General features: G+C 35.8%; 1 protein-coding gene across 2 annotated transcripts; it reads right to left on the bottom strand.

Annotated features, from left to right (window-relative positions):
- Window positions 1-220: 220 nt before the first annotated feature.
- LOC113711610 (protein LIGHT-DEPENDENT SHORT HYPOCOTYLS 6-like) lies at window positions 221-3,611 on the bottom strand. 2 transcript variants are annotated; one of them, XM_027234784.2, is made up of 2 exons: window positions 1,979-3,611; window positions 221-1,190 (listed from the first exon to the last, which is right to left on the bottom strand). In XM_027234784.2, the coding sequence occupies exon 1, from the start codon at window positions 2,669-2,671 to the stop codon at window positions 2,000-2,002; it is 672 nt and encodes a 223-aa protein (XP_027090585.1). In that variant the 5' UTR covers window positions 2,672-3,611; the 3' UTR covers window positions 221-1,190; window positions 1,979-1,999. The 2 variants fall into 2 exon arrangements, with proteins under 2 accessions (XP_027090585.1, XP_027090597.1); XM_027234796.2 differs by having other exon boundaries at window positions 221-607.
- Window positions 3,612-14,654: the final 11,043 nt, after the last annotated feature.

The raw sequence follows: 14,654 nt of genomic DNA, 5'->3' as shown, positions 1-14,654 counted from the left end.
ATGCTTTCACCCTATATCTATCGTTTGTTCTTTTAGATTCCCCTTGCATCTTTCTTTCCCACAGCCTTTTATTCTTCTCTCTTTTTTCCTCCCTGTTAGTTTCCGATTGCAGCCAAAGAGATAAGTACTTTTTTTTTTTCCATCCTTTTCAAACAGATGAGCAATGAGAATTGTCCAAAAAGGAAAGGGGCCGGGGGGAGAGGCAGAATGCAATAGATCCTGACCATGTAAACCTGCTGTTTCCTCTCACTATCTAGACTCATTAAATTCATTCATGACGAAGGGCCATTTAGGTTTTACAAACGAGACTGCTGATGATAAGTGCAGGATGAGTTGAACCGTGTCCAGAAACAGTGCAAGAAAGGCAAGACTCGGGGTGTTTCTGAACTCTTTTGAGATTCCCATAAAATTTTTACCAGGGTGAAGGTTCGAACTCGTACCCCAGAAACGCAATCAGCTGGTACAAAAATATCGAGTTAAAAGGACCGAATCCTGACTCTAACGATGTTGGAAACGAACACTTTACAAGCAAGCAAGCCTTGCCGTCGAGGATCCGTAAGTTTGGATTTTTTAAACACCCAAAGGGGCAAAATCAAGAACCTAAAACCTGAAAAAGGAAATGTTGGATCGATCAGTAAGTAGGACATAAAGAAGGCACCTGAAAGCTGAAAGTAAAGTGCTCTTATGTATCAAATGCCAGACCCACGTGTGCTTAACTACAAGTAGATTTCATGGCCCTTGCTTGGGTGTGGTATCCCAGCATCTGAAGCGTCCAGTTAAATGGGGGACCAAAGAAGAACAGTACATCAAGTAAGTACCAGTCTACCACTACCTGGAGCCCGAAGACAGTTTATTCATAGTTATTTGAGTGCTGTTCCCGTCCCTATTGTCATATTGTGTTTATATGCACATAGCGCTGTCGCTTCCATTTGAAAACCCTGAAACTAATCTTCTTTATGTAGCGAAGCACAAACATTGGGGTAGACCCCTGACCAACTAAGAGGGATACAAAACACTCTTTAACATGGACTGAGAGAAAAACAGAATGAATCATAAGTGTTCTAGTAGTACCTACTAGTGCCTACAGTCCCAGAATACAATCAAATTCCAAGGCCACTTTAGCAGGTTCAATTCTCTAAGACTTCTGCCAGGAGTATCTTGGGATCAGGATGTTGAGTAGGTACCATTTTCTGTCAATTTTATAGATGGTGTTAAAAATCATGCGGAGTTTTCCTAAAGGGCGAAAAAAATGATAATAAATTACTCATTATTTGATAGCCTATGCCCTTGGCTTATCAGCATTTGCTCTTGGCATGGATTCCTACAAGAATGTGTAATGTTGTGAAATGGCAACAAATAGAACAGACATTATTATTGATTTGTAGACATGCATATTTGAACAATTACACATACCTCAATGATGAGAGAAGCCCAACCCCACTCACCGCAGGACATCGACCAGTATGAAGAATGCCATAGTTATACACTAGACAATAGAAGAAAAAGGATGGAGAAGTACCACTGGTCTATATCCTAGCTCCTTCCGGATATTGTCTTGGTTGCCATGAAAAAACAAAAGGGCTATCTATGTACCCAAAACAAAAAGAAACAACTAAATAGGGAAAATCAGTATGACAGACGTAATGCAAGAGGAGAAAGCCGGAAACGAAGTGTTGGCAGCAAGAGAATGAAACACACTAATTAATATATATATATATATATATATATATATATGCGCCTTTATGTTTTGTTTTTTTGGGTAAAATAATGCATGCGTACTTTAGCTGCCTCGTTCTAAAATTTTAACTTAAAAGCACAATTGATCAAAATAATTTCCACCGACCGACGTTCCTTCTTGAAGTTTTAGTGCAATAAGAAATTCGAGATAGCCTCATAGTCGCAATTAGAAGGCACACAATTAGTCTAGAAAATGGGGGGAAATTTTTATATTAAAAAAAAAAAATTGGAAATGACGTACTGCTGGTAGTAATAAAATTTGCTATACTGTTGTCGTGGTAACAACCACAGTAGTAGGAGTACCTCCAGGCCCGCCACCACTACCACCATCACCTCCTCCTCCTCCTACATCCCCACCGCCACTACTACTAGCTCCAACATCACTCGCAGCCACCGACACAGCGGGCACGGCCGTAGCAGCCGGCCTTTTTCGTTTCTTCTTCTCGTAAGGTATCCCTCTAGCCTTGGCCTGGCTTTCCCTTACTTCCCTGAGATAAATCCTAACAGCTCTAGCACCAAAAGGGTTGGATTCGGGTCTTCCACCGTTTTCTTCGTAGGCAGCTCTAAGGCGTCCGATGAGGGCATCAAGACTGCCCCAAGCTTGCTTGAGCGGGCACTGGCATGGGGCTGGTGGATTAGGGTGCCCGAAATAAGGGCACCCGGCCACGTGCACCTTAGTTTTTCCGAACTGATCCAAGTACTTCAAGAACTCGATCACGTGCGCTCCGCTACACCGAGCTAGTGTCAGCGGCGGCTTGTGGTTCCTGAGGTACTGCAGGAAAGTGTTCCAATCTCGCCGCTTTTGCGACTCGTAACGACTGGGTGGCGCAGCCGTTGACCCGCCTACACCTTCGGCGCTACCACTCCCGCTGGCTGATGATGGCCCGGCCTCTCCTCCCCCGCTCAAGTCCGGTCCTCCAGACGCTGAATCCATCCACCAAAAAGACCCAGAATCTAAGAAATGATGATCTGTGGCGAAGGCCACCTTAAGATTGCAGGATGATGATGTGGGTAGGGTTTTGAACTCTTCTTGAATTTGATAGAAGGATCATGTGTGGATGATGCATATAGCCCTTCTTTCTTTTTCTATCCGTAGAAGATGTAACAGAAGCGAGTATTTGTTTGGTTTTGCACACACAATAATGTAGAGTGGTGGCAGCGGTGGTGATGGTGAATGTTTCTTGGTTTCCTTCCTATTCCGTGCGTCAAGTATATTAGTAGTACTTGTTTTTCTTGCGTGAGCAATGAAAATTTTCTGTATTTAGAGCTTATGCTGATGGAGTTTGGAGGGGTATTTCTTTTCTTAGATAAACAGAAAATTCGTACTTTGTTTTTGACATGTGAGAAGGAGAGCGTTTTCGGGGAAGAAATAAGAGAAGAAAGGGGGCAGAGAAGGGGGGCAGAAGAAGTAAAATGATGGGACGTAAAAAAGGATATGAATGAATGAGAGAAGTGAATTGGCAAAGTGTGAAAAACTAGTCCTACGAATGAGGAAAGAGTGTAAAAAAGGGGGCGAGACTCCTCTGGTCCTCTCCCTTGTCCAAAACCGAGAGAGAGAGAGAGAGAGAGCTCAGCTTATTAGTTAGGCTGCTGCTACAATGCTATTGAATACAGTTTTGATAGATAGTCTAGAGGGAGAGAGAGGACTACTGCTTGTGCTGAGATGGTGTGACTTGAGAGAGAGAGAGAGAGAGACACAGAGAATCCGAAGGGGAAAATGGTAATGCTAGAATTCACGTGGTGGCCCCTCATAGTGGTGACAGGTTTACTATTCAAACATTGGCGGCCCCTCCACACTCACACAGACACAAACCCTCCCTCTCTTCTTGTATTTGCGCCCTAGCCTACATTACGGTACTAGACTATATACGTCTCATTCGTACTGTTTTCTGTATTTCATTTCTGCGTCACTGTGGGTACACGCAACAGTAAATTCACATCATGCCCATGTGACAATCGCAAATCCTCAATTCTGCAAACAAACACGTACAAGTTGACTCTATTGATAATAAGAGGCGCGGCTGCGATTTCATTTTGAGAGCATACTTTGACTTCCGCGAGACGTATAGCGGTGATTAGAATCGAATCCATTCGAGCAGTCTTTACTTTAGAAGGCATTTCATTCCACGGATTGGACTATTATATGGTCAATTCACGCCATAATAAATTTGATCGAATCTCAAGAGAGAACTTGTTTAATTATTTTAATGAATTTAAATTTATGTTTAAAATTGACTTATTTATGTATCGAGTCAAACTCAGACAAAATTTTATTGAACCGAACTCAATTCGAGCTCGAGTTGTTTTTTTTTTAGTTTTTACCTGTAAATTCTAATTTTGTATTAATCGAGTGAAACTCCAATCGAACTTCAAAGTTTACCAGACACAAAAAATATTATTCAAATTTAATTTGATTAGTTAGTAAACCAAATTCGAACAAGTTTTTACTGAACCGTATTCAATTCAAATATCGAATAGATTAATTCATGTTTTAACTATAGATATACTTGGAACGTCTTTGATGAATTTAAAGTTTAATCTAAATTTACAAAATAAATTTGCACGTCATTGGGAGCCCTAAATTAAATTGGCTACCTTTTCATTTTAACATATCGAACAAAAGTCCTATCTAGTCTTTCGTTCACCTGCGAGACGGCATTTGTTGTTGTATGTAGAAAGTTTACGATGTCAATTTTAAACCATTGTAACCATTAATATTCATGTGCATCTAAACGAATGATGTTCATTCACGTACATCTAAATGGATGATGTTAAGATTCCTTTAGGAAAACTTATAAATCAATAAACTAGAAAAGGGAAAAAAAAAAAAAAAAAAACCCTCAGAGTATCTAGATACTCAAATATGTCTATCATCTGATAGTTCAAAAGGAAGTAACCATTAATTTGTTAGAAACTTTCTTTTTCTCCTAATTTATTGCCACTCAAACATTGACTTGAGAGAGAGATATTACCTAATTGAACTTTAAAAGTTCAAGGAACTATTTTTCAAATTCTTACAAGCTACATTCATTTTTATATTAAGCTACATACCATGCTGTTGGCCCAGTACTTGTCAAAAGTTTAATGTAATGTATCTACTTGTCAACAAAAAAAAAAAAAAAGAAAAAGGCCTACCGGTTAAGATATTATCAGTTTTCAACCTAATGATGATATTGCATATTCGAAACGACAAGAATCTTACACACTTAAAGGGTGAAAGGTACTGTCAAAAAACAATGTCGGTTTTTTTTACCCAAAAATAGGAGAATTTAAAAAAAAAGAAGAAGAATAATCAATAGTGATTTTTCACTTACCCTCTTCATACTTAGATAGATTTAAATCATATCTCTGAGGATGGGAAAAAAAATTAACCAACCACTATAGTAGAATGAAAGTTGAGAGATACTGTCCCATGGAGTGTATAATAATGTCTGTCATTTTGGATTACCAGAACTTTCAGAACAAAATGTTGATTTTAAGAATGTAAATGAAATCCTATACATATGTCGCACTGCTCATTTTTAATTGGCCCTTAAATTAATCCTGCTGAATCAAAGGCACGGTGATCAGTATTATATCTTGTACGGCTTCCATAGCTGTGCTTGGATTGCAGCTTATACGGAATGGTTTAATGTCCTGCATGGGAGAAGTTGGATTCCTGGATTTGGATGGATGGCTGGCTGGATGCGAGTAAGTGTGCGATGGTGTCTCATAATTGGATAAAGTTTGCTAGCATACTTCTGCCAAATGCAATTCTAGTCAAAGATTTCCTAGTGCCCGATTTTAATGCGCTACATTGCTGTCCACCAAATTTAAGAGGAATATATTGTGGATCCAAAGCATTTCTATGGACCATCTTACACTCAACTTTTTCTTCCCCCAAACAAAAAAGAATAAATAAACCAATAGCCATTTAGGTTGGCGACTATCCCTAAAGATTTTAAATTTTTGTAGGGTGGAAGGTCAAGAATTCAAACCTGTTTTCCATCACTTGTCACAATATGTGATTTTCTTAAATTCATACAGGTAATCTGATAGTGGTTCAATCCCTGTATCGGTTACCTCATAGGTCCAATTAGACCTTCCCTGTTAGATTATGTTAGAGTAGGAATATGTGTAGTATAGATAAACGAGGAATGACAAAAAAAAAGGGTTATTATCACTTTGTTCTCTTAAACTATATCACTACTATCAATTTACTCCCTAACGTTATCTTTTGATTACTTCACCTCCATAAATAATTCAACTCAATATATTAATAAATTTTGGACAAAAATATCCTTTTATTCTATAGCATTACTACATTATTGTTATCACTTTATCCCTTAAATTATAATGATATAATCACTGTAATCCCTAACATTATTTTCTAGACATTTTACCTCATCATTAATCAAACTAGTATGGTAAAAATTTTTTAAATGTATTTACCCTTTTTTATATATAATGAAAAATAAAAGGTTGGAATGGTTAGTCTTCTTTTTTTTCACTTTAAGAGATCCAAAAACATAAAAATAAAACGATTTTTTTCAAATTTCTTTTTCACATTTATTAATACTAGGAAATGAAAAAGAAATATGAAATAAGGAGATAAAAAATTAGAATTTACAAAGAAAGAAAATAAAGAAAAATCTAACATTATCGTATTACTTAAGATTGTCGGAATTAGGATTGGAATTTTGTGATAAACAGAAAAGTAAAATAATTTTAATATAATAAAAATATTAAATTTTTTCTTATTTGTATTTAAAAAAAAAAGAATTGAGCTCTCTCTCTCTCTTTCTCATTCCCTCTCCACCTCCCCATCTTTATATTTTTTCAATATTAATAAGATTGTCAAAAAGAAATAGATTAATCATTTGATTTTTTTTCTTAATACTAAAAAGGAGAAGAGTCACTCTAAATTTTCTATTATTTTTATTATACAAAGAGGAGGGCACTCTTTTTTTAAAATTTTTTAACTTGCTAAGTTGGTTTAATGGTGGGATAAATTATTTTAAAAATAACTATAGGGGATAAATTGATAATGAGACTATAGTCTATAGGGCTAAACATGTCTTTTCACTATAATTAACAAATTCCGTTAAGTTTAACCGTTAGTGTTAGAGGTAAAGTGACTAAAATATAACGTTAAGGGAAAAATTAATAGTGATACTAAAAGTTAAAGGGTAAAGTGATAATAATCTAAAAAAAGGAATAAATAAATAAAACTAACTCAGCCTTTTCTTCTTCCCTGTTTCTTTTTTTCATTAATTTGTTTTGGTGTCAAGACCAAATTACATTTGTGTTTGAATAAGATATTATTTAAAATATTATTAAGAATAATTATTGTAGCACTTTTTATGATATAATATGTGTGTGATAAAAAAAATGTAATTGAGAAGACAAAAATGTCCGTTAGAAAATGTATTTGTGATGCAAGTAAATCATTTTTTGATAAATAATTCCTATCCAAATTTATATGTGCATTGGCTTGAACTGCTAGTGCCTGATCCTCTTACGTGGGAAGCAAGAGATGGGATGACCCGCTACAATGGAAAGTAGACGGGTAAAAAGCTACGGGAGCCATTGGAAACAAAAACAGGGAAGACTACATTCAAGGATTGTTGGCAATGATGGGAGTCGGTTCAATGGTCCGGAGAATTTTTTAAAATTTTTTTTTGGTTGTCAGATTTAAAATTAAACTTTTATTTTTGACAATTGAGGGTCGAAGGATTTGGAGACGGGGGAGGGTTTTTTTTTTAAAAAAAAAAAAAAAAAAAGATTGTTGGCATTTGGGAACAATTCCGGACTTGATTGATAGACATGACCTATTGAGTACAGAAATGATGCGTTTGAGGAAGCATGGTTATATATGCTCTACTACTACTACTACTTCATGGATATTCATCCATCGTCCCAAAATAGAATCGTGTGAATGTGGTTGGCCCTAATCCATCAATGGAAATGCCCACATAATAGATAATGCTTACAAGTACACTTGATAGAAATTTTATTTTATTTTATTTTTTATTGAGAAAGGGAAAAAAAAAGAAAAGAAAGAGAAGCAGAGAAGAGGAGATGATTGGGCGTATGTCAACCTGTTGGCAGCTGGATATTATACGGTAGGCATTTCCTTAGCCTTCAATAACAGAAAATTCAAAAAGAAAAGAAAGAGAGAATCAAATCTATCAATTTGCGAATTGCCAAAAAAAAGAAAAAACAACTTTCGTTAGAATCAAATCTTGTGCAAAAATTTATTTTCGTGGCCCTCTAATTGTGACAGGTTCCATATCTTATTTACTTTCGCTTTTTGTTTTTTTTTTTTTTTCATGATCAAGATTCGCCATTAAGCAAGGCATGCTTTATTTGTATTTCTTCTTCCCTCCTGTTCCTGTAGAAGTGGATGCTATAATTTCCTTACTTTAGTGTTTTCTTCGAGTGCGGTGAAATTTGAGGTCTGAATGAATTGGGAGCAACGCCAGTGGACTTGACCTCTTTCAATTCAATTCGTGGGCCGTTTCGCAGCAATCGTACGCTGGTGATACGGTCACGGTGACAGAAACTTACCTGAGGCTCAGAATTTTATGCTGCAAGCAGCGTGCAAATTTTACTGCAGCGTTACAGAACGTCGACTGCGGCGAAATTCTGCATTAATTAACTAGTACTTGATTGATCATTGTATAGACAAGTGAGAGACCTCCTAAATAATTTAAATAATTAGAGAGATTTTAAAAAATTTTAAATCTTTTATCAAATCCATCGATTCGAACACAGCATTAAAAGAACACATTATTCATAATCAAGTGGAAAATTTGAACCAAGGTTTACTCGTATCAATAAGAATTATTCACGAACGGACAGAGTAATATGCGATTTAAAGAAAAAATATATGATCCTGCAAAAAATGGGATAAAATGAGCTTAAAAGGAAATATGAAACTTTTTTTTTTTTTTTTTTTTTTACACTTTCTCTTAGTGATTTACTAAAATAAATCCTACCAAAGATTAAATCTTCTACTGCTAAACAAATATACGACGAGTAGTTGATGCAGGAGAGACCGTACAAAATCCCAGACCGTCGTCGCAAACAAACGAGCAGTACAGTATACAGGTTCTTGATTTCTGCCACTGTCCCTTCCTCAATCAGTGATAAAAAAAAAAAAAATTGCAATGGCTTCCAAGGAAACAGGCAGGTGACCATAAAGTTGCTCTCTCTCTCTGCTTTCTTGAATGGGTGAAAAAAGCTCTGGGAGCAGCGAGACCCTTTGGGTAGGGGTAGGGGGGATTGGGGAGGAGGGGGTGGGGTCAGAGGAGCAGTGTGGCCCAATGAAATTTTTGCAGTGGGATTCGAAATGTCAGCACTCAGCACTCACAGACTTGAATGAGTGAAGGAGAAAATATTTAATAAAAGATGGACAAAGGAACGGGTGGGCAGTGAGTATTGGGGGATGAGGCTTTTCGTGTGAATCTTATTATAACCTCTGCCCCCCAAATTCATTCGCCCATCTCAGGCCTACACTCTCTTCAATTATTTCCCACAAAATCCACAAAAGGGAATACGATGAGGAATTGCCTGTGTCCTCTACCGCCTTCTTTCTTACAGAACCACCGTTGTCGGGTACTCTTATTAGGAGGGATTGTCACACCGCTCGCAACAACTGGCAGTACAATATCTATCAGTAGTACTAGTATCTCCTCTTCTTTTTCTTTTTTATTTTGAAAAGGTATCTCCTTCTTAATTGGTTTCAAGATTCAAACTCTTCTGACACAAAGTACTTATAATTGCTCAAGTGATGCCCTGATGTAGATTGTACGTGTTACAAATGAATCATATAAGCTAATTTGCGATTAGTTCAGTCAAATGCCCAATTCCAACTAGAGTTTGATTGAAATCAAACTACTTAGTCCCCCTCGAGTTGATTTCAAACATCAAAATGCGTGGAAGTATGTCAAGCTTTTAGTGCTTTTTGTTTCATTTTTTTAATAATAAGTAATTACCTAAATCTTCATGAGACATCCACTCAAGTTTAAGCTTAATTTGAGCTCACTTTGTTTTCTCAAGTGAGCTCAAGCTCATTAAAATTCAGTCGAGTCGATCTCAATCATCGAGTTCAAATTTAATCAAATATCTTTGAGGTCGAACTCAAATATGCTAGTGTTTGACTTGACTCGATTCGTTGTCGCGTCTAGTCTAATTACACGTGCTCGGAGAGTTACTAGAAATCCATATGTACTAGATTTATGCAACTATATTCTTTGTTAGGGGTGGCAATTCGGATCCAAATCATGTTGGCGGGTCGGGTTCGGGTCAACCCGGCAGAAAATCTGTTGACCCAAACCCGACCCGCCAACCCCGTGACGGGTTAGGTATGCTGATTCGAACCCGAAAATTTCAGGTTGACGGGTCGACCCGAAATGACCCGAAACTTAATTTTAATTTATTAATTTATCACTGTAATTTCTAATAAAATCAATTTCTCACAAAACTAATTACATAATCAAGTAATAAAAATCTAAATAAATAATTCCAAACCAAATCTAAAATAAATTAAACACCATAAAAGTGTTTTATCCCAAACAAAATATAAAATAAATTAAAACAATATAAAAGTAAAAAATAATATAATATATTATTTGTCCAAATATAATAATTTCAACTTCACACAAATTAAATAAATTCATTTAGGATTAAGTAATTAATGCCTTTGAAAAAAAGAATAATTTAGTTTAGTTAGATATAATTATTTTTATATTTATTAAATTATTTTTAATTCGTAAACGGGTCATATCAGGTCACCACGAGTTGACCCGAAATCGACCTGTTTTCTTTTCGGGTTCATCGGGTCCAACCCGATTCTGACCCGAATTCCCGAAACCTCAACCCAAACCCATTAATTTTGTGATAGGTTCGTGTCGTGTTTTCAGGTCGTGTCGAAAATTGCCACCCCTACTCTTTGTGCATCAATGCATGTATATACATATGCAAAGAGATGCATAGAAATAGATTGCATTACTGTCACAAAAATAATTATTAGAGCCTATAACTTTGGAATATATTATTTGTTTTCTCAAGCATGCATTGGTCTAGCTCTAAATTTCTAATACGGAACAAGGCAAATCCGATCCTGCCGTTTGTTCCACCACAGTTCTAATCATTTCACCTTTTTATAGCATTACAGCTTTCTAATGATAAGCTTTGAGCCATCCAATTATGATCAAATCCAACTAATGTTTTCACTAAAAAGATACACGAGTACTTTAATACTACAATAATTATGGATTACTTACAATTGACTGTGTCATAAAAGATTGAGATGGTGGCTTCGTCGTACGACCTATTCAAAAATTTTTTTTTTTTTTTTGAAAGCAAAAGAAAGCGTATGAAATGCCTCTTCTCCCATAATTCTTCCCCGAATCGCAAAATGGAGACAACGGAGGCGTCAATTCCATAATCCCCACATAATCATTATTCTTCATATGATAATTAAATACATTATTCGTACATTTGAGATACATTTATGCCCGCCACCCCACCACCAACGATTCCTTTTGATTATCCATCCAATTAAGCACTGGCACTCTATCGCGCCAAATTAGGCCCTATTGGGTGGGTACATCCTATCCTAAGGAAGCACGTAACGTGTACTACTATTCTTCTTCACCGTAATGATTATCAATTTCATACACTAATTCTATTCCGCAAATCCCACATTCATTGATTAACAGCACTAATTTTATACTGAGAGGTGAAATACCTTCATTAAACGTAGTGTTAATATATATATATACATACATACATACATGCATACACACATATAAATGTGTGTATACACCATGAGGGACGCTTAATGTATGAAAATTAAAACAAGCTATTTTATTTTGTAGCATCATGCATGCGTGCCAAAAGAAAGGCATAACACTGCGGTGGAAGTAGATTATTATTTTTTTTTAAAAAAATATTGTAATAATTTTTTGAAATATACCCTCTGTTTGAATTCATTAGTTTTTCAAATACTATAAAAATATTTTAAAAAGTATTTTAAGAGGTACTCTAAAAAGTAATTTAATTTTTTTTAATATTAAAAAAAATATTTCAAAAAATATTTTAAAAACTCTTTTACTCTTAAATATCTCAAAATATACTCTAAAAACTCTATGTTACAGTAAAATTTTTTAAAAACACTTTAAAAAACAGGTAATCCAAACGGAGCGTTGTAACACTTTTTAAGATACCGTCACGGCTTAATTAAGCTCATACCCTTTAAAAGAATCATCCAATTATATGTACAACCCGTCTACCGTAAAAAGAATCGATCCTTTTTTCTGCAAAAGAAAGAAAAGATCAATGAAACACTCTGCTATTGATTTGAGTAACATATAATTTCTTTACGCCGATGACTTCACTTTCAATAGCTAGCTTTATTATCAATCGCCTAAATATGGTAATTAATGGTTTGCGCAAAAGAACTGCTTATTGCAACTAGCAGACGATGGTGGAAGAAGAGTGTTCTCACGTCAAATGAAAAAAGAAGTGTGAGTATGATTAGACGTGTAGATTCCGAGTCTTGCAGGAATAGGGGAATTGGGACTTTGGAATTATTCATGAAATGACTTTTCAGCTGTGGCTCCATGACCAATTGAGCAACAACAGGCTATGGCCTATGGACTGTGTCTTCTAGTCCGTTAGGACAATGGGCGTTTGAGAAAGAATGTGGCATTAGTGGAAATCAAGATCCATAAAAACTAAGCATTGACGTTTTGGATGGGGATCTCATTACATATTATACATACACACGTCATTTTCTATTTAATACCTCCCACCCACCACTCATGTTACATTTTGATGTTGGGTCTATATCCTTCTGATGGTGACCCAAAAGCCATGAAAGCTTAATAGACTTCCCAAGAAAGAGAGAGGGAAAGGGAATTATTTTTGAAAGTAAGATGATATTTTGCACTCCGGATGCATAAGACAAATGTTATGTTCGAGTGCAATTTTGGGAGTATATACAACGTCTGTTTAAGAAAATTGCAGGCTCTTGAGTTTGTTGATACCTTAAGCGCCTAATACAACTTTGAATTGGGCGTCCGTGGATTTTATCCTTTACTGGTACTTTCAAAGTTGAAAGGACAAATAAAATGGAAAATGTGAAGAAGTATTTTCTCTTTTTTTTTTTTCTTTTCTCTTAATAAATATTGGGACAGAAAATGGTATAGAAAGTGGGACAAACGATCTTTGCAGGTGAAAGAATTCTACTTGGAAAATTTTGAAGGTCTTTAGAAATTATAATTTCATTAGTATGTTTTTGGTCAATTTTGAAAAGTAAAATCGTCTTGCATTGTGATGCTTATTTAATTGGTGTAATCAATTCAAATTTTCACACAAATTTTATGAAAATTCCTAAAAGATAGCACTGCCATTATTCTTATTGTACATCTAACTTTTAGAATTTTACAATCAGATCAAGAACTTCTTCAGTAGCATTAAATATATGAAAACTTAAAGGTCTACCGTACACTCACAGTGTATACACTGTGATGATTGGATGAATGCCACATATGCTAAATTTGAATTTCAAATCTCAATTTCATCTATATGATATACTCCCTCCGTCCCACTTTGATAGTCCCATTTTTTTGTCACACAGTTTAAGAAAAAGTAGTTAACTTTGTTGGAAAACTAAATTTAGATTGCTATTTTCCTAAAATACCCTCATATTAAATAGAGTACAACCTTATGGGAACTTGAATTGATGGTAAAAAAAGAATAAACTCTCATTAAATGGGGTAGGTTTATAGTAACAACAACTTACATTGAATAAGGGCATTTTAGGAAATTTAAAATACAACTACATTCTTCAATTAGAAAGTGGATTACAATTTGGGACAGACGAAAAAGGAAAACGGGACTATCAAAGTGGGATGGAGAGAGTACAAGATTTACTCAAATTTAATTACATGCACAACACATATGCATTCCCGCCGGGTTGTGAATGGGTGGGAATTGGTGGGTTTTTAGTCGTCGAACAAAAGCTTTTACGCTTTTCGCCTTGGGCCCATTTAAGGGCCGGAGGGTCCTTAGTAGTCCTCTTTCAGTAGAGATATTCTAATCGTTCCTCGCCTCGTTTTATAAGAACTGTGCCATCAGTAGATGCTGACATTTTGTTTGGATAGAGCCCAATTGACGCACCAATTAAAGTTCCTCTTCGCTTCGTGACACTATTGGCATAGAGAGGCATCATACTCCATATAGGACGCGTTCGTACTTCAAGAAACCATCCTAAGAGACCTCGAAAAGTCAATTTCGAAGAAGGGAAAGTTATAGTACATAACTCGAACTTCAAATTTTTCCTTTTTTATGGAGGAAAGGCATAGGATTTATAAATTGGGAAAGAAAGGAGGAAGGGGATTTATGTCCATAATCTTTAATTTTTAGAGTTTCAATTTTGACCACTTGACCAGCGCTTCCTCGATGAAATTCAATTGATCGATAGATTTTCTTCTAACCAGAGCAAAAAATAAAAAGATTAAGAAAAAAAGCTTGATTATTCACCACTATAACTATTCCATTTCATTCCGCTACGTGGTTCTTAATGAATCATTTAACAGAAGCAATAATCTTTCGCCGGAAATATGACACCTTCCAGTGAAGTCAGATGAATGAAAGTGAAATGTTTTGCCTGGTAGCTTGCATGTCCCATGAATTGGGGGAGGTTTTCAGATTTTAATCAAGGTAGACAAGTAATCCACGGGGACACGTAGTTGGTGCACATGTCGGCCGGATTCTGATGAGTACGTACTCTATCTTACCGATGAGCATGTCCAAATTTGTCAGTCACCGTTGATCCTCTCTCTAGCATTCTTATTTGTACATATTGATCCATATCTAAAGAAGGCAATTCTTTTGAACCAATAGGGGAGCATTTGGAAGCTGTT

The sequence above is a fragment of the Coffea arabica genome, chromosome 1e, assembly GCF_036785885.1.
Source record: "Coffea arabica cultivar ET-39 chromosome 1e, Coffea Arabica ET-39 HiFi, whole genome shotgun sequence".
NCBI lineage: Eukaryota > Viridiplantae > Streptophyta > Magnoliopsida > Gentianales > Rubiaceae > Coffea > Coffea arabica.
This window is presented reverse-complemented; position numbering and strand designations above follow the sequence as displayed.